The sequence below is a fragment of the Schistocerca nitens genome, chromosome 4 (assembly GCF_023898315.1).
Source record: "Schistocerca nitens isolate TAMUIC-IGC-003100 chromosome 4, iqSchNite1.1, whole genome shotgun sequence".
Lineage (NCBI taxonomy): Eukaryota > Metazoa > Arthropoda > Insecta > Orthoptera > Acrididae > Schistocerca > Schistocerca nitens.
The window spans coordinates 720,666,985-720,690,298 of record NC_064617.1 but is presented as its reverse complement, the minus strand read 5'-3'; the positions used below and the strand labels follow the sequence as shown (position 1 = coordinate 720,690,298).

General features: G+C 38.1%; 1 protein-coding gene across 1 annotated transcript in view; it reads right to left on the bottom strand.

The window, feature by feature from the left end:
• The window catches only part of LOC126252842 (polyglutamine-binding protein 1), an 89,695-nt gene that overhangs the window by 27,285 nt on the left and 39,096 nt on the right, over positions 1-23,314 (bottom strand). The window contains exons 3-4 of the mRNA XM_049953790.1: positions 22,584-22,711; positions 21,171-21,346 (exon numbers count right to left, since the gene is read on the bottom strand). Coding sequence (XP_049809747.1) covers positions 21,171-21,346; positions 22,584-22,711 — 304 coding nt within the window. The remainder of the gene's footprint in view (positions 1-21,170; positions 21,347-22,583; positions 22,712-23,314) is intronic.

The following is a 23,314-nucleotide window of genomic DNA, read 5'->3' as shown; positions in this document are numbered from 1 at the left end:
TGCCTGAGGCAATTGGACCAAAAATATTTCAAAACTGTCGTAGAGAGAATTTTAAAAAGCTTTGTAGAACAAAATGTGTAACTTGCAAAGGGTTTTTATGCTTAAATGCACAGCGAAACTGCTTTGCTGCATTTCATAACCGTTGATACGTGTATTTGTGGAACTTGTACTTTGTAATTTACCACCGAAATAATGTAATAAAAACTGCTACATTCCTTCTAGATGGTGTTAAACATTATTTTCCCCTGTTATAAATGAAAACTATCACTAACAACATCCTTAATCTACACACTACAATTTATATCTAAAAACAAAGATGATGTGTCTTACCAAACGAAAGTGCTGGCAGGTCGATACACACACAAACAAACACAAACATACACACAAAATTCAAGCTTTCGCAACCAACGGTTGCTTCATCAGGAAAGAGGGAAGGAGAGGGAAAGACAAAAGGATGTGGGTTTTAAGGGAGAGGGTAAGGAGTCATTCCAATCCCGGGAGCGGAAAGACTTACCTTAGGGGGAAAAAAGGACAGGTATACACTCGCACACACACACACATATCCATCCGCACATACACAGCTTTTATTATCCTGAGACCTGAAGTATAATGAACCATACTTGCATTTATGCCCAAATGACCAAAGTAGGATTTTTTTACTATTTTTCTCAAATTCAGTGATTTTTTTCACACATGTTTCACATATGTCGTTTTTAAAATATTTTTAAAAAAAATCTCAAGACTCAGGAGGCTACTAATAAAATTTTTGCATTGTTTTCCTCTCATATTTCATGCATTTTTAAGGAATGAAGCTCGTCTGCTTTTTTCAACAACTCTCGGTTTTTCACGACAATCGTATCTTCTCTATCTCTTTTGCTGCATGGATCTTCTGATAAGCTCTTACCAGAGAATGCAGGTCGAGGTTCACGGGATAAAGTTCCACCTTTAGCAGTTTCATTGCTACCTTCAGAGCAGTTATCATCATCAAGGTTGCTTGAAAGTATCACATCATCTTCAGATGTGTCACTGTCGTTAACTCCAGCTATCCCCTTGAAAACTTGTGGGATCATGTCTCAACAACCACTTGGCTTATATCGTCGATCTTCATCTCACTTACTCCATGGCCAGTTTGAAATTGTTTTTGGTTACATTTAGCTTTCATTTTCTTTGCTTTCACTTTCACGTCCTTCCAAATTACTTTAAGCTGTTCTTGTGATCTTTGGGTAAGAACTTCTGCGTTGTATTCAGCCTGTATTTTTTCCCCTGCATCCTTTTTCCTTTTTAGCATGTTGACATCATGTTTTTTAGATTCAATAGCAGTTATGTACTTTTTCATTATTTCAGTAAACTGCTCTTTTTCATTTTCTGGTATGTTTTTTGAATGTTTCTTGGCTACCTCCATGTTGCTGCTAGATCTAAAACTGGCATTTAAATTAATAGGTGTCACCAACCAACAATTGATGTTGGTAGCTGTAGATGGCATGGTTAACAATGTATTCATCCATTAATAGCACATTTCTTTTTCATAGTACACAGATCTTATCATTAATTTGTGTAATAGCATTTAGATTTTCCAATTTTAATAATTCAATTTAATAATCATTTCTAGATTCTAAAATTATAGCGATGGACATAAATTATGCAAACGGTGATGCAATGTCTGCCAACAATCAATATTTTCCTGGAAGGAACCTAATGCACTTGCCAGCAGTGTGCAGAAATGGTTTACTTCTTTAATAAAAAGGCATTACTACTTTAGTTACAACTAAAGAAGTAAACAGAAATTGAGCTCTCCAGCAGTTACTAAAAAAGTATATCATTACAGAAATAATTTACTATAGCAGTCCAGACTAAAGATGTAAGAGTTACAACAAGAGTAATTTATACGAGTTAGGTGCTCGCCACACTAAGTATTCATGACTGCTCACACTTTATGGAGAACTGTTGAAGCAGCGTACGTAAACTTCCCTGTAAACCATCAACCTTATTTCTCAATTTTGTGTTACCTGCTGAGGAGTTTTACAAACAATATACAAGCTTAAAATCTGAGTTTGTCAAACCTGGCTTCACTTAGTGGATAATTATTTATTGCTGTGCTTTTGCTTAATATATATAAATGAAAATACCGATAAATGCAGATGATAGATCCTGGCTCAAGGGGTGGTTTAAAATCTGTGAATGGACAAAGAAATTTTAATGACTTTTTGGAATTATTTCACCCTCATATTGAACAAATAGACACAGTTATACAGAAACCTATTTCTATTCTGTGACATACCACTCAGCACACATCTGTAGGAGGATTTTCTTGCTCTCCCTCTTTTAAGATGTGCATAGAATATTAATTTTTCACCTGCTTGTTGTCAGTATGAGGTGTTTATCAACTGATTTAAAATTTAAAAAAAAATAATTTTATGTTGCAGGAAGGACCACTTGGCTCATATATTTTTAACTTATTATCTAACTGTGGACATTGTGAGATAAAATAACTGATGACATATGACAAACTTGTAGAAAGATGATCTTTTAAAGTGATTGGTGTTAAGAGAGGTAGTCTCCAGCAAAATACGAAACAAAATTCTCTAATGGTGAAGAAATTCACAGATATTTATTCCGATATGCGAAAAACTTTTCAATGCTGCAGCTACCTCACTTGCAGGTATGTCATGATTTTCATACTGGAAAAATATGTCCAGATTTCTAGTCCAACAGAAAAAAATTCCCAAGCGTTACACGTGCATACCAATTACTAGAGTTACAGTGGTGTTCATGCTAAGGCAAAAAGCTTGATAAAGAAAATCAGAAACTCATTCAGCCTGAGACTGAACACTGGGATGAGATATTAGAAAGGTTGTTTTGCAGAACTCAGTTCCTGGGGACACAGTGGTTGGTGTTTCGAGAAACATGAGACACACTCTTACAAGAAAATAGTGGGAATTTTTTGAAACTAATAGAACATATGAACACGTCTGATGTGTTGAAAGAGTATTTGCAAAGAGTAAGTTATCAATAGGTATACAAGATTACAATTCAAATTAACTTAAAAAAGTGACATACTACTCAGTTGTATAAAACATTCTTGAACATCTTTCCACGTCAATTCAGAATAAAACCTCAAGCTATCGATGATAACCTCCATCATCTTCACCAGGAGCAACTGACTGTCCAAACTGCTGCTGACTGGCCTGTTATAGCCCATACACATCTTCTGATCCATCAGCAATGTAATGCTGTTGCTGATGGTGTCAGCATCTGCACTGGTGGTGCCACCGCTCCTTTAGTAGTGCAAACATTGTGACGAATATCTTTGCCTCTTCTCTGATCGAGAGCTTCCTTTCATGCACCACTAAGATTACATCCACTGTCACAGTTGAATTTCTCCTTGTACATTCTAATTTCAACAATCTCTTTAATGACAGAATACTGGTATCTAGCAGGCTGAAACAGAACTTTTGTTTTGTCAAACAGTATCTTGTGTTAGTCTGTGACGCTGTGCTCAGCAACTTCGGATTTCTCCAGTTCTAGAATTTTAATATGCCATCAATTTTCTGCAAAGTAGTTGGAAATTGAGCATTCACATGATAAGCCACCAACTGTATTTCTTCCTGAAACCTCCTGCCGGATTAAAACTGTGTACTGGACTGAGACTTGAACTCGGGACCTTTGCCTTTTGTGGGCAAGTGCTCTACCGCAGAATAGTTTCTGTGAAGTTTGGAAAGTAGGAGACGAGATACTGGCAAAATTGAAGGTGTGAGGATGGGTCGCGAGTTGTGCTTGGGTAGCTCATTTGGTACAGTACTGCCAGGAAGTTTCATATCAGCGCACACTCTGATGCAGAGTGAAAATCTCAATCTGTATTTCATCCTTTCTGCAGCACTACATCCAGCAGAGTCCTGAGAAGACAAAGTATAAGACCTACTTTCTAACATCCTAAGAGTATAAAGGAGGTGCTAAGCCCTGTTAAGGAAAGTCTCAGCCTGAGTGCGGCTGTCAGTTCATCCACACTATTTCTGACTGCTTTGCAAAACATCAACAGCATATTAAATTTTGAGAACTGGACAAATCTGCAGTTGTCGAGCACCGGCCTCACAAACTAACACAAAATACAATTTGTCAAAACAAAAGTTCTGTCCCAGGCTCCTAGATACGGGGATTCTGTAAATAAAAATGTATGTAGAAAATTAGAATGTACGGGAAGCACTTCAACTGTGACAGTGGACATAATCTTGGCAGTGACAGAAGGGAGGTCTCAATGTGGAAAAGATATTCATCACAATGTTTACATTACTACAGGAGTGGTGGCACTACCACTGCAGATGTGAATACCATCAGCAGAAGCATTACATAACTACTGACAAATCAGAAGCTGTGTAAGGGCTATAAAAGACAGCAGTTTTGACAGTCAGCTGCTATTGCTTCTGACGAAGACAATGGATTTTATCATCGAAAGCTCAAGGTTTTACCCTGGACTGACGCAGCAAGAAGACCAAGGATGTTTTACACAACAGTGCTGTCGAGAAAAGTCTTTGTTCTCATAGCTACTCAGTTAATTGAGACTGTACTCCTGATACGAGTCACAAATAACAACTCACAATGATCATTCATTTTATTCAGACACGGCTTGGTGAAGAAATAATTATCAAAGTACATTTCCTTGGATTTATTCCAGTTACGCATACTACTGACGAATGTACAACTAATGTTCTCTTTAAAAAGTTGGTAAGAAGGCAAGCTATTTTAAAAAATATGCAAGGCTAGCGATATGGTAATGGTTTGAAAATAAAAGTTATAAATATAGGAGTTCAGAAAAGAATCCTACTTAAATTTTAAAGCATGTTTTGTTCCAAGTGAGGTTCACTAATTAAATATTATCGTAAACAATGCAGGGCTATCATGTCCTGTTGCTGTCAAATTCTCTAGAACAGTTCAAGAAGTTTTTTCACTTTATTTTCTACAGCTACCTATCAGTGGGGTATTTTAAAGCAGCATGTGTCTAATTAGACTGTAAAACCTTTCAGTTGTACCTATTTCAAAAGCCAAATAGATTCCTAGGAGCCTCATAGATACTACATTAAACATGTGTATGATGATGATTATGAAGTCAGCGAAGGTTCCAAAGTATAAGTTTTTGAAATAAACAGTGGCACTGCTATTGCAAAAATGCTACAATAATTCAGATGCTTCTGTTGTAGAGAGGTCTGGTAATGAATTATGTTTAGGATCAATCATATCAACATAGCTCTCAAAAGAGTTAAAGTAAAAACCTACACAGTGCTGTGGATATAGCTGAAAGTGTTTGCAACATTTTTTAAGAAGATGAGATCAGACAAGAGCATTAATAGTGTGATAACAGATGCAAAAGTACTTGAGGAAAAACTTGGATCTTATTCAGATTTAAAAAACAAAAAAAAATTAAAAAAATGTCACAGGAGAGTGAAGGAGTGATTTACCTATGTAATGATTAACTTATAGATGAATGTGAAGCAGACTGCTCCTTTAACAAAAATTGTTGATGCAGGTATCTGCTCACTGAAAGATAGATTTGAGCTTACAGATTGCCATAGTAAGAGCTTCAGAATTCTATATCAAATTCAAGAGCTACAGACGTGGGATGGTGGAAAACTAAAGTCATGTGCATGTATATTGATACTATGTTAAGTGATAATGAATATTACATTGATAAGAAGGAATTAAATGATGAAGTTTTGATATTTGTGGCCATTCTTCCTGCTGGAAGTTTTTTGCAATGCTCATTTTCATATATTTCAAAAAGAAATTTTAACAACATTATGAAAAGGATAGTTGCTACTCATCATATAGTGGAGGTGCTGAGTCACAGATAAGCACAACAGAAAGATTGTCACAGAATGAGCTTTTGGCCAACAAGGCCTCAAGGCCTTTGTCGAAAGACGACAACACACACACACACACACACACACACACACACACACACACACACACACACACACACACACACAAACCACCATGGTCTGTGGCAGCTGAAGCCAGAGTCTGGCCTCAGCTGCTAGACTGTGGTCATGTGTGTGTGAGTTGCTTTTGTGTGTGTGTGTGTGTCATCCCTTCTTGACAAAGGCCTTGTTGGCCAAAAGCTCATTCTGTGACAGTCTTTCTGTTGTGCCTACCTGTGACTCAGCATCTCCACTATATGGTGAATAGCAACTATCCTCTTCATAATATTGTTATATTCCATCCTGCGTTTTCCATTGTTTAAAAACAATTTTACTGCCATTTCACTAACACTTTTGTACACTTATGTATCATTCTGACCCTGCCGCTGAAAGCGATATCTGGCAGTCAGTAGATTCAGATTCTATTATGAAAGAATTTAAGGTAAGAAAAATATTAATACAATATTTTTATCTAAGGGAAAACTGATAGTACATATACTTAACAACTGTATAAATTATAGATGACTTGTATAATATAATGTTTTGTATCACACACAAATTTGTGTTTTCCTTTTCAATTGCTTACATAAAAATTTCAACTACTTTCAGGGCAGATTTATAAAATTTAACTGTACTTATTGGACAGTTTTCTTCACATATAACAACATATAGTATCTTGTGTTGATATAAAATAGACAATATATTTTTTTAAACTTTTGTTTCACCTTTTCGATGGAAAACAAAATGATTTACAAATTAAAGAATTAAAAGTTTCCAATATTAAACTAAACAAGTAACAGGAACTTTATATTGGATAGATAAAAAAGTCTGTCTTGTGTATTACCGTATCTTTCACCTTTAAGCTACGATATTTTCAAATCTCACATGGTGCAGTCCCCAACAATCAGTCTTTCCTTCTCATCCCATCTGGTAAGTCTCCCTTGACTCAGGGTTCTGGGTGATTTTTTTGAACTCTACTCCTTTTTCTAAACCTCAACAGTCCTTTTCCTTCACCCCTCCTTCCTCCCACTTCAACCCTTCTGCCAAAATAAGAAACCACTGGCTCCAACTTGCATACGTTATACCTTTTATATGTGTGTGTTCTCTTGCTGTCACTTGGTGAGTACATTTTTATGTATACCATTACATTATATTTTCAAAAATTGATTATTTTCATTGAGAAATTTTATATTATCATTCTCTGCACTTAGTTTAATAGATGATACACTTTCATTAAAGCTACAATGAATCAATTTATCTAGTTCTTTACATTTTCATTAAAAGCTTTTAAAGATCTGAGGAATTACCTTGTATGGAAATGAATTGAATTACAAGAAGCAGGAAGGACATATCTAATAAATGTGTAAATGTTCAGTTGACAATAAAAACTTTATTGATAGTTTGAAAGACAAAGTTCGCATACAAAACTTTTCTGCTGCTTTGCGATCATGTTTTCTCACAATACTGAAAAGAAAACTTTTCTATCATGCGATGTATAAGACTATTATTGTGCATTACATATACTGTATATATGTTCTTTTTGCAAAGTATGTGCTTTACAGTCACAGAAATTTTAAAAACTGTAATGAAATAAACAATAATCCACCAGAAAAACATTTTTATCATCATTTCACATGACAGAAAATCAGGATGTGAGTAAAACCACAAAGAAGCTTTTTTTAAAAAAAAAGAGTGGGGGGGGGGGGGGGGGGAAACAAAGACATTATGGGTAGCTTTTATTTTCTTTCATTGACCTCTCTTTTGTGTAAGTGTGAGCCATTTGAAAAGTGTCCTAAAAACTCACTGTATCCTGCAAGAATATGTTACACAAGTTTTTGTAGATCGATCAGTTTTCTTATCACTTTTGGGGCACTACTAATGATGTACGCCTTCTCATGACATAGGTTCCAAGGGATATTGCAGCATTTCAGAGAATGTGTGCACTTGTATAGTCCATCAATATACTCTTTTCTTTCAAATCTGACTTATATTCAATATGTTTTAACTTGGACAATTGAAAAATAATTTTAGTTTCTTTAGGAATATCACTTCTTGCTGTTTCATCTGACAGACACATCTTTTTATAGTGCCTAGGCACCCATTTATCGAAAGCTAAAGTATCATCTACTTCGAAAGAGAAATTCCCAGGCACACTGCTTTTTTTTCATAAGCTCACAGTATTCTTACACTGTATATATTCTGTCACTCTTCCTTATGAGCTGTTTAAAAGCCTCACATTTCCGTCACAGGTCAGAAAGGAACATCCTCATACAGGAAAATAGTGGGTTAGAGTTTTTAATACATTGTTATCAAACAGATTAAGAAGACAATGGCCAGTGTACGATTTCTATTTCGTCCAGAACATGTGTTACTTTACAATATTAGAATCTGCACATTTTGCTCATTAATATTTTGTTGAATGTAGTCCAAGAAAGACCTATAACCTCCATCAGAAATTCTCTTTGCAATTCCTTCATGGTAAATGAACCATCTCGCATGGTCGACATTGTCTACTTTACAGAAAGGGAACAACAGTGCTAGATATGTCCAGTCCACAACTTTCAAGATAATCAATGGCCAACAAAACCTTGTTCCAGTGGACGTAAGTGTGACCCTTCAGACAGTGCATAGAATTACACTCCAGCCATCCACTGATGCAAAAACATGAAAACTTCAAATTTTGTTCGATATTCCCTTTTTGCACCTGGTAGGTCAATTGTTTCTTCATTTAATATCTAACACTGGAATAAGATTCAGAAATTTATTTTAAAATAAATAAAAATCTGGATAAGTGTGAGTAGGACTCGCACAATGAGGGTTCTGTACAAACGTAATAATTTATATAAATAGTTCATCCATCCCTGGAATTGAGGAGTTTGGTGATTTTTACCTGTTATCAATATCAATACTGGCAAGATATAAAAATACGTGACATAAACGCTGTATCTTTTGATAGTGTTGATGTAGAAGCTTAAACATTTTACATTGTGCAGGAACTATAGATCTTTTATATAGTATGTGACATATGTTTGAAATTCATACACCTATCCGTTCCTGAGATAAAGGGGGATTCACAGACAGATATGAAGACAAGAAAAGAAAAAAATTCATGTGATACAATAACAAATTAACAATTTTCAGATTTTTTTCTTTACTTGTATTGCGAAACTTTGCTTGTTGGCAAATTTCATGATTCTAGGTTGATGGGAAGTACCCTACAGATTTTTTTGAGTATCAACTGCATGACACAAATGTCCATATCCTTTCCACTGGCACAGAAGATCAAGTAGTTTTAGTATGTGACACAAACTTCATCTCAATATGTCTACCCAATTCCTGGGAAAAGAAGTATTTAACAGTCGGACGGACATACATACATACATACATACATACATACAGATGGACAGCAAAGTGATCCTATAAGAATTCTGTTTTTAAGGACTGAAGTACACATTCCTAAAATCAGTGCATTTCCATTTTAATTTTATTTTTTTAAGATTTTATCAAGAGCCCAAGAAAGGCAACAAATGTCTTAGGGAGGTGGGAGGATATGATATGTCACTTGTCAGGAAGAATCTTGATGTCAAATCAGGAAAAAGTGGATATTTGTTCATTTACAAAAATAAAGTATTGAGCTAGGAAGCAGCCATGGCCTGTTTAAGGAATCATGCTGCCATTCAATGTGGCACAATGAATGAGTGTCAGGTTACAAGTCCAAATATCTGGGATAAAAACCTCAGTTGAATTAAGATTTTTTTCTGTCATTTACTATTTCTTTTACCCTGACAATTATATGTTAATGTGATTAAGAATAAACTTTATATCTCTGTATTACTAGCTGGTTAAATCAGTTCAAAATAAGGCAAGGGCATACCATCTTGAACTGAAACACCACTAGTAAAGTAATGTTATGTTCCAACTAATCTTCGGATTGGTTACAATTTTACCCTTAACCAGCATTCATGCTAAGTACAGAAAACCTAAATCAGGGTGACGAGATGATCTGACCTAACTATTATGGCAGAATCTTAAATATTCCACCATCTAACTCAGTTAATTAGACACAAAACGATCCGTTAGGAACTTCATAAGTTTCATTATGAAGTTGAAATATTATCTTAACTGGCGTTATGCAAAGCGGCTGTTTTGTGAGAAGTATGAGAATTTTATACACGTTAAAAGGTATGTAACCTTGTTTGCAAGTTATATGATAGGAAGGCCAGTTTTAATGAAATATTTATAATTTGCTAAATGATGTAAAATTTTCATTTCACATTCTGAGATACCACTCCACACGACACAGTAATGCTCAGGCTGTTCACAGACATTAAAGAAGGGGAGTGCAAACGATATGTCACTTGAGATATGCTGGATCAATGAGTAAAAATATGAATAAATGTGTGCAAAAATATGTTGAACACTTAATAAAAGTCAGTTCTGAAAAGTGTCTCATAAAATCAGTATCTGTAGATTAGTTATCTGTACACTTTTTTGTCTTTCTTTGAAGTATTGAAGCATCAGAACTTACTGCAAATTTATTTACCTCCAATGAAAGATAACAGGAATAACTGAAAGATAATGTAGTAATGCATCATATAACAACTTTGACACTACAACTTGGAAACTTGGGAGAAAATTTAGAGAGAGTGTTTATATAATATCTATGTCGCTGTACAATAGGACAGAAATGTCATCAATTACACAACTGCAAAATTACATGGTAACACACTAAAAAATCAAAAATCCTGAGTTCTTGCTCATTTACAACAAAAGACTAATCTCTATTACTAAATGGTTAAAACAGTGTGTGGTCCCTGCTGAAGGTCCTACTTAACGGCTTCCAGGGGCAACAAAAATTTAATTTAAATATTTTGTATAATTATTAACTGATAGTATTATTGTTGTTGTTGTTGTTGTGGTCTTCAGTCCTGAGACTGGTTTGATGCAGCTCTCCATGCTACTCTATCCTGTGCAAGCTTCTTCATCTCCCACTGCCTACTGCAGCCTACATCCTTCTGAATCTGCTTAGTGTATTCATCTCTTGGTCTCCCTCTACGATTTTTACCCTCCACGCTGCCCTCCAGTACCAAATTGGTGATCCCTTGATGCCTCAGAACACGTCCTACCAACTGATCCCTTCTTCTAGTCAAGTTGTGCCACAAACTCCACTTCTCCCCAGTTCTATTCAATACCTCCTCATTAGTTATGTGATCTACCCATCTAATCTTCAGCATTATTCTGTAGCACCACATTTCGAAAGCTTCTATTCTCTTCTTGTCCAAACTATTTATTGTCCATGTTTCACTTCCATACATGGCTACACTCCATACAAATACTTTCAGAAACAACTTCCTGACACTTAAATCTATACTCTATGAACAAATTTCTCTTCTTCAGAAACGCTTTCCTTCCCATTGCCAGTCTACATTTTATATCCTCTCTACTTCGACCATCATCAGTTATTTTGCTCCCTAAATAGCAAAACTCCTTTACTACTTTAAGTGTCTCATTTCCTAATCTAATTCCCTCAGCATCACCCGATTTAATTCGACTACATTCCATTATCCTCGTTTTGCTTCTGTTGATGTTCATCTTATATCCTCCTTTCAAGACACTGTCCATTCCGTTCAACTGCTCTTCCAAGTCCTTTACTGTCTCTGACAGAATTACAATGTCATCGGCAAACCTCAAAGTTTTTATTTCTTCTCCATGGATTTTAATACCTACTCCGAACTTTTCTTTTGTTTCCTTTACTGCTTGCTCAATATACATATTGAATAACATCAGGGATAGGCTACAACCCTGTCTCACTCCCTTCCCAACCACTGCTTCCCTTTCATGCCCCTCAACTCTCTATAACAGCCATTTGGTTTCTATACAAATTGTAAATAGCCTTTCGCTCCCTATATTTTACACCTGCCACCTTCAGAATTTGAAAGAAAGTATTCCAGTCAACATTGTGAAAAGCTTTCTCTAAGTCTACAAATGCTAGAAACGTAAGTTTGCCTTTCCCTAATCTTTCTTCTAAGATAAGTCGTAGGGTCAGTATTGTCTCACGTGTTCCAACATTTCTACGGAATCGAAACTGATCTTCCCCGAGGTCAGCTTCTACCAGTTTTTCCATTTGACTGTAAAGAATTCGTGTTAGTATTTTGCAGCTGTGACCTATTAAACTGATAGTTCGGTAATTTTCACATCTGTCAACACCTGCTTTCTTTGGGATTGGAATTACTATATTCTTCTTGAAGTCTGAGGGAATTTCGCCTGTCTCATACATCTTGCTCACCAGATGGTAGAGTTTTGTTAGGCCTGGCTCACCCGGGGCCTTGTTCTGACTTAGGTCTTTCAGTGCTCTATCAAACTCTTCATGCAGTATCATATCTCCCATTTCATCTTCATCTACCTCCTCTTCCATTTCCATAATATTGTCCTCAAGAACATCCCCCCTGCATAGACCCTCTATATACTCCTTCCACCTTTCTGCTTTCCCTTCTTTGCTTAGAACTGGGTTTCCATCTGAGCTCTTGATATTCATGCAAGTGGTTCTCTTTTCTCCAAAGGTCTCTTTAATTTTCCTGTAGGCAGTATCTATCTTACCTCTAGTGAGATAAGCCTCTACATCCTTACATTTGTCCTCTAGCCATCCCTGCTTAGCCATTTTGCACTTCCTGTCGATCTCATTTTTGAGACGTTTGTACTCCTTTTTGCCTGCTTCATGTACTGCATTTTTATATTTTTTCCTTCCATCAATTAAATTCATAATTTCTTCTGTTACCCAAGGATTTCTACTAGCCCTTGTCTTTTTACCTACTTGATCTTCTGCCGCCTTCACTACTTCATCCCTCAGAGCTACCCATTCTTCTTCTACTATATTTCTTTCCCCCATTCCTGTCAATTGTTCCCTTACGCTCTCCCTGAAACTCTGTACAACCTCTGGTTTAGTCAGTTCATCCAGGTCCCATCTCCTTAAATTCCCACCTTTTTTGCAGTTTCTTCAGTTTTAATCTACAGTTCATAACCAATAGATTGTGGTCAGAGTCCACATCTGCCCCTGGAAATGTCTTACAATTTAAAACTTGGTTCCTAAATCTCTGTCTTACCATTATATAATCTATCTGAAACCTTTTAGTATCTCCAGGCTTCTTCCATGTATACAACCTTCTTTCATGATTCTTGAACCAAGTGTTAACTATGATTAAGTTATGCTCTGTGGAAAATTCTATCAGGCGGCTTCCTCTTTCATTACTTAGCCCCAATCCATATTCACCTACTACGTTTCCTTCTCTTCCTTTTCCTACTGTCGAATTCCAGTCACCCATGACTATTAAATTTTCGTCTCCCTTAACTACCTGAATAATTTCTTTTATCTCATCATACATTTCATCAATTTCTTTATCATCTGCAGAGCTAGTTGGCATATAAACTTGTACTACTGTAGTAGGCGTGGGCTTCGTGTCTATCTTGGCCACAATAATGCGTTCACTATGCTGTTTTTAGTAGCTTACCCGCACTCCTATTTTTTTATTCATTATTAAACCTGCCCCTGCATTACCCCTATTTGATTTTGTATTTATAACCCTGTATTCACCTGACCAGAAGTCTTGGTTCAAATGGCTCTGAGCACTATGGGACTCAACATCTTAGGTCATAAGTCCCCTAGAACTTAGAACTACTTAAACCTAACTAACCTAAGGACATCACACACACCCATGCCCGAGGCAGGATTCGAACCTGCGACCGTAGCAGTCCCACGGTTCCGGACTGCAGTGCCAGAACCAGAAGTCTTGTTCCTGCTGCCACTGAATTTCATTAATTCCCACTATATCTAACTTCAACCTACCCATTTCCCTTTTTAAATTGTCTAACCTACCTGCCCGATTAAGGGATCTGACATTCCATGCTCTGATCCGTAGAACGCCAGTTTTCTTTCTCTTGATAACGACGTCCTCTTGAGTAGTCCCTGCCCGGAGATCCGAATGGGGGCCTATTTTACCTCCGGAATATTTTACCCAAGAGGACGCCATCACCATTTAATCATACAGTAAATCTGCATGCCCTCGGGAAAAATAATAAAAATTTAAAACGTTGTTCTACAAATGAAGAGGTATTTCAATAAGTCAAGTTTGATACTGTATATTTTAATGTTTCAAGGCAGTGTAATTCACACTGTGCAAATAACCCATACTAGATACATCCAGTACGTGAGAATGAGAGCACTTTGCTACATAAAATTTACACATAATTTCAAACCATTTTATAACTTTTTCTCACTGACTTCCCACATAAAATAATGGAAGGAAGACAGTTTATCACTAAAAAATTTTTTTTCTGTTGTAGAGAAACTTCAGCATCAGGCATGATGTTTTAAATTATTATTTCTTTACTGCTAACTCTATTCACGACACATTTTGCATACAGTATCCACATATACCATTGCATGTACCTGAAAATATTTAGACTTTGTACAATACATGCACTCCTGGAAATGGAAAAAAGAACACATTGACACCGGTGTGTCAGACCCACCATACTTGCTCCGGACACTGCGAGAGGGCTGTACAAGTAATGATCACACGCACGGCACAGCGGACACACCAGGAACCGCGGTGTTGGCCGTCGAATGGCGCTAGCTGCGCAGCATTTGTGCACCGCCGCCGTCAGTGTCAGCCAGTTTGCCGTGGCATACGGAGCTCCATTGCAGTCTTTAACACTGGTAGCATGCCGCGACAGCATGGACGTGAACCGTATGTGCAGTTGACGGACTTTGAGCGAGGGCGATAGTGGGCATGCGGGAGGCCGGGTGGACGTACCGCCGAATTGCTCAACACGTGGGGCGTGAGGTCTCCACAGTACATCGATGTTGTCGCCAGTGGTCGGCGGAAGGTGCACGTGCCCGTCGACCTGGGACCGGACCGCAGCGACGCACGGATGCACGCCAAGACTGTAGGATCCTACGCAGTGCCGTAGGGGACCGCACCGCCACTTCCCAGCAAATTAGGGACATTGTTGTTCCTGGGGTATCGGCGAGGACCATTCGCAACCGTCTCCATGAAGCTGGGCTACGGTCCCGCACACCGTTAGGCCGTCTTCCGCTCACGCCCCAACATCGTGCAGCCCGCCTCCAGTGGTGTCGCGACAGGCGTGAATGGAGGGACGAATGGAGACGTGTCGTCTTCAGCGATGAGAGTCGCTTCTGCCTTGGTGCCAATGATGGTCGTATGCGTGTTTGGCGCCGTGCAGGTGAGCGCCACAATCAGGACTGTATACGACCGAGGCACACAGGGCCAACACCCGGCATCATGGTGAGGGGAGCGATCTCCTACACTGGCCGTACACCACTGGTGATCGTCGAGGGGACACTGAATAGTGCACGGTACATCCAAACCGTCATCGAACCCATCGTTCTACCATTCCTAGACCGGCAAGGGAACTTACTGTTCCAACAGGACAATGCACGTCCGCATGTATCCCGTGCCACCCAACGTGCTCTAGAAGGTGTAAGTCAACTACCCTGGCCAGCAAGATCTCCGGATCTGTCCCCCATTGAGCATGTTTGGGACTGGATGAAGCGTCGTCTCACGCGGTCTGCACGTCCAGCACAAACGCTGGTCCAACTGAGGCGCCAGGTGGAAATGGCATGGCAAGCCGTTCCACAGGACTACATCCATCATCTCTACAATCGTCTCCATGGGAGAATAGCAGCCTGCATTGCTGCGAAAGGTGGATATACACTGTACTAGTGCCGACATTGTGCATGCTCTGTTGCCTGTGTCTATGTGCCTGTGGTTCTGTCAGTGTGATCATGTGATGTATCTGACCCCAGGAATGTGTCAATAAAGTTTCCCCTTCCTGGGACAATGAATTCACGGTGTTCTTATTTCCATTTCCAGGAGTGTAGTTCAGGAGACATGACTTTTATGCATGAGAGTTTGATCCTTTAAAGAAGAGTGTATGGGACGGTTTCTGATGATAAATTGATTCCAGTACAAAGAGGTTATAATGTCTCTATTTTGAATTAACTTTTCTTGGTTTAATATTAAGTGATAGATAATAATGGGCATTCACAGAAATCTGCATTTAAAATTACACTTGTTTTATTTCTGCTGTGAATGTGTCAATGAATTTCAATGGTATGGATGTAAGCCCTGGTATCTGTCAGTGTCAACCTTTCGGATGGTGGCCGTGCTATCATACAGTGCCTAGTAACTGGGCTACTTTCTATGTGTCATTGCATACGAATTTTGTGATTAGATTAAAATTAATCATTTTCTTTCTTACATATATTACTTATGACAAAGTAATGACAATGGAAAGTCCAGGATAGAATAACAGTAACATGAAAAAGAACAGATTGCTACTCACTACATAAAGGAGGCTTTGAGTCACAGACAGCCACAATGAAAAAGAATGTTAAATATTTAAGCTTTGGACAAAAAGTCCTTCTTTTGAAATAGAACACACATACACACAGGCACATCTCGCACAAGCAATGCAAGTGTATGTGACAGGTCTTGTATCTAGGTCCATTGCAGATGCAATACTTGTCCCATACAGCTTCCCTCTACCAATTACTCCAGTCCTATCACAGACATCTCCTACACCATCAAACGCAGGGCTATCTGTGAAAGCAGCCATCTGATCTATGAACTACGTCATAACCACTGTGCCACATTCTGTGTGGGCATAACAACTAAGAAGCTTTCTGACCACATGAATGGTCAACACCAAACTGTGGCCAAGAGACAGCTAGACCACCCACCCAGTTGCTGAACATGCTGTCCAACACAATGTGCTTCACTTCAATGAGTGCTTTACAGCATGCATCATCTGGATTCTTTCTACCAACATCACTTTTTCTGAACTACACAAGTGGGAACTCTCCCCACAACATATCCTTCATTCCCGTAACCTTCCTGGCCTCAACCTTCACTAGTCCTTGTCCTCCAGTTACATATCCCCTTCCCTCCTCCCACTCCAGCACTACACATGCCTTCCATCACACCAACACACCTACCCGTCTTTTTCCCTCCCTATGTCTCTCATATCTCTTCATCTTCTTGCGACATTGGCATGAAAACCCTAACTTTTGTTGCTGGCAACGGTTTGCTGTTGACACTAATGAGAACAATCCTGTCACTTAACTGTTCATAGTAGCTCATTCACTGTCCTGCTTTTATTCATAAAGAATCCTACTCCATTGCACTGCTGTAGATATTACCTTATATTCATCTGGCCAGAAATCTTTATCTTCTTTCCATTTCACTTCACTGACCCCCTTTAAATCTATACCAAGTTTCTGCATTTCCCTTTTATGATTTTCTAGCTTCCCTGCTATGTTCAAACTCCTCACATTCCATGCTCTGTCTCACACGAAGTTATCCCTTCATTGGTTACTCCATCTTTTTCTCATGATCACCTCTCCTTTGGCAGTCTGCTCCCAGAGATCTGACTGGGGAACTAATCTGGAACCTTTTGCCAATGGAGAGATTATCATGACACTTTCAATTACAGGCCACAAGTCCTATGGATAGCATCACATGTCTGCAATACAGTGGTTTCAGTTGGCTTCTCCATCACCATAGCTTTTATCACTGCTGCTTCTCCTGCCTTTTAAGGGCAGTTCACCACCCCAAATGTAAGAGAGCGCCCTGAACCTCTGTCACTCCTTTGTCCTCTTTGACAAAGCCATTGGCAGAACAAGGGTGACTTCTTATGCTGTAAGTCTTCAGCCGCCATTGCTGATGATTCTTATTCTAAATTTAAGCAGAACACAGAACCAAGGACTATATGAGGATACTGAATGAGTAATTCAGTATGTAAAGGGAAATGAAAATCTAATAATCATGGGTGATTGGAACACAGTTGCAGGGAAATGGATAGAAAAAAAAGGTTGCATGAGGATATGAACTGGGCTGTAGGAATGAGAGAGGAGAAAGACTAACTGAGGACTGCAATAAATTTCAGATGTTAATAATGAATACTCTGTTCAAGAATCACACGGTCAGAAGACGTTCCAAAAATAAAATACTGGATTGTAAAGTGTATCCAGTTGCTGATATGGACAACCATTCAGAAGAATCAGTCTGGAAGGAAGTGGGGTACCAAAGTACTTAATAATGATGAGCCATTTGAAGGAATAAGGTGGTTTACTGCAGAATTGGCGAAGAAAGGAAGATATGGAAAAAAATGACAAAGACATGGGACAGAATGATACGATATGTGTTAAGACGTCAGGGAATAATCTCCATGATACTAGACAAAGCTTTAGAGTGTAAATACTCAAGGAGAAGCCAGAGATCCAACAAATAAGTGAGGACATAGGATGCAAATGCTACTCCGAGATGAAGAACTTGACACAGGAAAGGAACTCGTGGCAGGCTGCGTCAAACCAGTCAGAAGAATGATGCCACAAAAAACTCCATAGCCCCCCCCCCCCCCTCCCAAGCTCTAGACTCTGCACCTAGCGGCCCATCCTGTCTCCACTACATCTCTGCACACTCCCACAGGCAGCACAGCACTTTCCCCCACCCATACCCTAGTACCTCACACAACCCCATGTCACATCAGATGCAGCTGCAGTCTGCAGTCAGATCCTAGTATCATAGTACCCGGATACAGTGGCCATGTATGTGTGAGAAGTGCTTGTGAATGTGTGTGTTTTCTATTTCCAAATAAGAGGTTTTTTGTCCAAAAGATTAAATGTTTAGCAGTCTCTTTCATCTACTTGTCTGTGACTCAATGCCTCCACTATGTGGTGAGTGGCATTCTAAGCCTTTTCATAAAGTATGTCTATTCTAATTTTGTCATTTACACACGAGAAAACAAAATTAGTAGTGGGTTTGACACCTATGTGTCGCAACAGCGGGTCTACATTATAAGAGTTGACAAGTAAGATGTTGTAAGTACTATGGGTTTGTCTCATATATTTTGACAGTTATGAAGCATCTGTGATGAGTTTGAGACACTACATACATGAATGACAATTCAGTCAAAAACATTTGGAATGAGATAAAATAACTATAATATCAAGCATTCACAGGAATGGATACTGTGATTTGTCTTGCCACACTAGATACTTGTTTATCCCTGTATAACTACATAAGATATCAGCACGCTCAGGGCCCCTGAGTGGTTGCAATGTTGATGTTTCTCATATTTATTATCATATGGCAACCTGGTCTCAGTATGACATCCCAACAGCCTTAGCAGGGCAAAAATTTCTGCTAGTGCACTTCTGTTGATTAGGATCAAAACAATTATTCTTTGAGTAATTATGCAAATTTTTGTGTTTGAAATAGTATGATCCCTTTGCACAAATATTATCAGGCTACCTCTACATGATTCATGATGATGGCAGTTAGTGAAAAAACTGTGAATGGGCTAAAAACTTTACTTCGTGATTGACAGAATGCAATGACGGGGAGGGGGGGGGGGGCAGTGTTGCCGACGAGCATCCAGCCACACTTCTCAAAGCACTGTCCATACCTGCAAAATGTGCAACACAAAAGGCAGCCTGTGATGCTCATGAAAGTACTAGAATTGATTGCCTGCTGGCCGCTACCACTTGACTCACTGAAGCATGAATCACAAAGTAATTTCAATTTGGCTATATTATCAAGTCATCTCTTCCCTCCATTATAACTCAGAAGTATAACTTTCACGCATTCACACAACTCACACACACATGGCTAATGTCTCCAAGTGCTAAGGCCTTTAGTGTCTGGAGACAGAGGCCATGTGTGTGTGAGCTGTGTGAATGCGTAAAGAGTTCTACTTGTGAGGAAGAACATTGTCTAAAAGTACAAATATTTCTTTCTGTTTTGTTGTGTAATAGTATCGATCCCTTCCAAGTCACTGTTATTCCATTCTGGACTTCCTATTATAACTCGAACATTCAACTGAAAGGTATTTAGACACTAAAAAACTGGGGGAAAATGGCCATTTTATGGGGTCATATCAAAAGAAAAATATTAATGGTTACTGAAGACCACATTGACCTAAAATTCTGATGACTGCAATGTTTAATCAAAATTATCAAAAACTTGCTGACTGCTATGGTGATTAAGGTTTACCTAAGCAACCCATTTTAGTTGTTCAGGGTCATCTTATATATCAGAACTTAAATATCTTTCAAGTCATTTTTACTAGGAATTAAATTACAACTAAGCAAAAGAACGGACCAGTTTAAAACATCTAACCAGATCTTCCCAAATTTCTTACTGGCAGACACAGGGCCTAGCTGATATATTTTATTTCTGTGTAATCCTTTGAAACTATGCTACCAGATACATGAAAAAACTCAGTTGTCTGCTTTTCTCTTTCAAGTAATTCTCACTAAGTCGAGACCCAAATGGAACTGCTAGTACATTTTTTACACTTCCCTTAATATTTTCCTATGGTATAATCTTGTGGGGGAAGGTCAGAAAAATATTTATTTTTCAGAAGCATACAGAAAGACTATTGTGTAAATCTGATAAACAAACACATTGTGAAAACTGCTTCAGCAAATTGTGATTTTTATACTCACACAACAATACATTAATTCCCGAGCATGTTACTTATGGATATTAATAAGAGTAAATTTTAAATGAACTATGAAAGTTACAACCACAATACTAGAAGTAAAAATAATTTCCTTGAATCTCTGTTTAGCATCCAGAATGGAGTTTGATTGGATTTATGGAACAAGATATATACAAGAATGAATCAGTGAATCTATCAGTCAGTCAGTCATATATTACTCAAAACTCCACTATGTGGTTGTGCCATGAACCCAAAATATTTTATACGAGACTGTTACAAAAAGGCTCAATTCAACATCTGTTAGGTTTGCATCTATTTTAATTTTTGTTCCAAACTTTGCATATCTGTGTGGTTCACCATTACTTATCTTTTATCCCAATCAATTTGTTAATTCCACTGGCTGGATTATAACTGATATCTATTGTTATACTAAGATACTAGTATTATCTCAAAGCTTGAAGCCTGTTACTAGTGTATCCAAATCTTGTAAGAAAGTTATAATGCAGAAAATAAATAAATAGGGCACTAATGTGAGATGCAAATACACACTTGGTCATTCTCTCTACAAATTGAGTATTTTTCCTACAGTTTAAATGTGTACCAAATATTAGTATGCAATTTGCCATATTGGTAGCACATATATATGGACATTTATAAAGAATTAACGATTTTTTAAAACGTAGATGTTGGCAACAAAGAAAATCAAATAGTTTTTGCATGATTAAAAATAATTCTTACGTTCCAGGATCATAGAGTTCTATCCAATTTTGTGGCAGAGGATATTTACGCAGCAATTTTCTCTTTTTTGCTAGATACTTGGAGTCTGGTTCTGTAATTCCGTCTCCCCAGTGCTTTTGACAAAATACAGAACACTCATGGTAAATGTTGTATTTATTTGGACAACCTGGGTGACCCTGAAAAAGGGTGATGATCTGTTTCAGTTTTGAAATAAATGCATACAGATCCAACTGAAAATAATAAAATAATTTGTTTTCTACACATCCACTGATTTGAACAAATAAATAAAAAGTTGATATGGTAGCACAGAATCAGTTTTGAAATTTTTATGTTGTGTTTTTATAAATACAAGTAAAATTAATTATAAAAAACTTTGTCTTTATTTTTACAACCACTGCTTTGTCAGTGCGATACAAAATTGTATGTTGTAGAGCTATCAAAATAGCACATTACTTTTGTTCACATTTTAATAATATCTAGTTTTCTTGCAGGAAGAAATTTTCTGTTGTTTAGACTTCAACCACTGGCATGGGGTGAAGTTGAAGGGCATAATTTTTTAGTACCAGAACTGAAACTTTCAAAAGTGTTCAGAATTGTTCCACAGTCTCTACTGCTCAAATTCTGAACACAATAAGAAATGTGGTCATGAAAACCCAATCAGCTTTATTTGAGTCACAACATGATATTCATAATGCAATCGGAACATTAAAGTTTGGTTGTGTGTACAAGAGAGACAATCCAGAGCAGATGCTAAACAATATAGAAGGTATTTGCCCGCCAGGAGCCACTGGTTTCCTGCTGCAGGCAACTGAGCCACCATCTGTGGTCAGCAGCCTCACGTGGAAGTGCCTGAAGTTGCTGAATAGCGCACTACTCGAATGCGCTGCACACTGTGGCCATATTGGCAAAGTTAGGTATCATCACTAACTTCAAACTGCCACAACCAAACTGAAGCTGTTTAACAGTGCTGCCACAACTTGCAGCAACTGTTTCTTGCACTACGGCTACAGAGAGCAATTTTTTCAGTCACACTAATTATTCCAATGCTGTGCATACTGTGTGACATGAAGACTTCACTCCCTTTAACATCATCACAGTAACCACATGTTACAGTTTTGCAGTTACTGCTACGCATTCCTGACAGCTGATCCTATGCCCTTCATAATAAACTGCAGATCCAAAACATTAGCTTCAGTTCACAACACTGAAACACACTGACTGACTGCTATTCCCCAATAGGTACTTAAAACCAACTGTGGCCATACCTTTGGACTCCTATCAGACACCATAGTGAGTGATGGCAACACAACCACATAAAACAAAGAAATAACAGCACTGCATCTACTCTTAACAACATTCAACATTTTAGTGTTGACAAAAAGAACAGAGCAGATCTGCCTGTGTCAAGCTTACCATAATTTTGAGATCGACATCACTCAGAAAGTCATCTCCAAATTTTTCCTTTGTTGTATTCTTATTCCCATCATAGTCTTCAGCAATGACTTCTTCAACAGCAGGTACTGTAGCTGTTTTGTTAGCTACTTCAAAAAACAGAGGGAGATGTAAATTATTGTACATATGCACATATCATAAAGATAATAGTAGTTCATAATATTAAAAAATACATATAACAGATTCATGTGCTAATCAGTTGCTTAATATTTTCTAATATCTGAATGAAATATTCATAAATGTTTAGTATAAAAAATACAGCATCTTAAGGACGGATTACTGCTCCCCACTTAAGAGGACGGGATGACTTGCAGGCCAACACAATGAAAAAAAGAAATATTTCAGCTTCAGTGAAAATTCTTCTTCATAAATAGAAAAAACACACACATTCACACAAGCACAACTCATACATGCACATGGCCACTGTCTACAGACACTAAGGCCTGCATCAGAGGTGAGCAGCAATATAGCTGGAGTGAGTAGTAGAGGTAAGGAAGAGGTATGGGGCAGGGAGGGAAAAGGCCAGCAAGGTAGGGGTGGTAGAAGACGCTATTGCTACCTGTGGGAGGGTGCAGGAATGTGACACAGACAGGATAAAGCTGCTAGATGTAGGTCGAGGAGGCTGTGCTGGGGGTGGGAGAAAGGGGAAGAGGAAAGGGAGAAAGGACAGAAGCAGGAAAGGGAAAGAACCA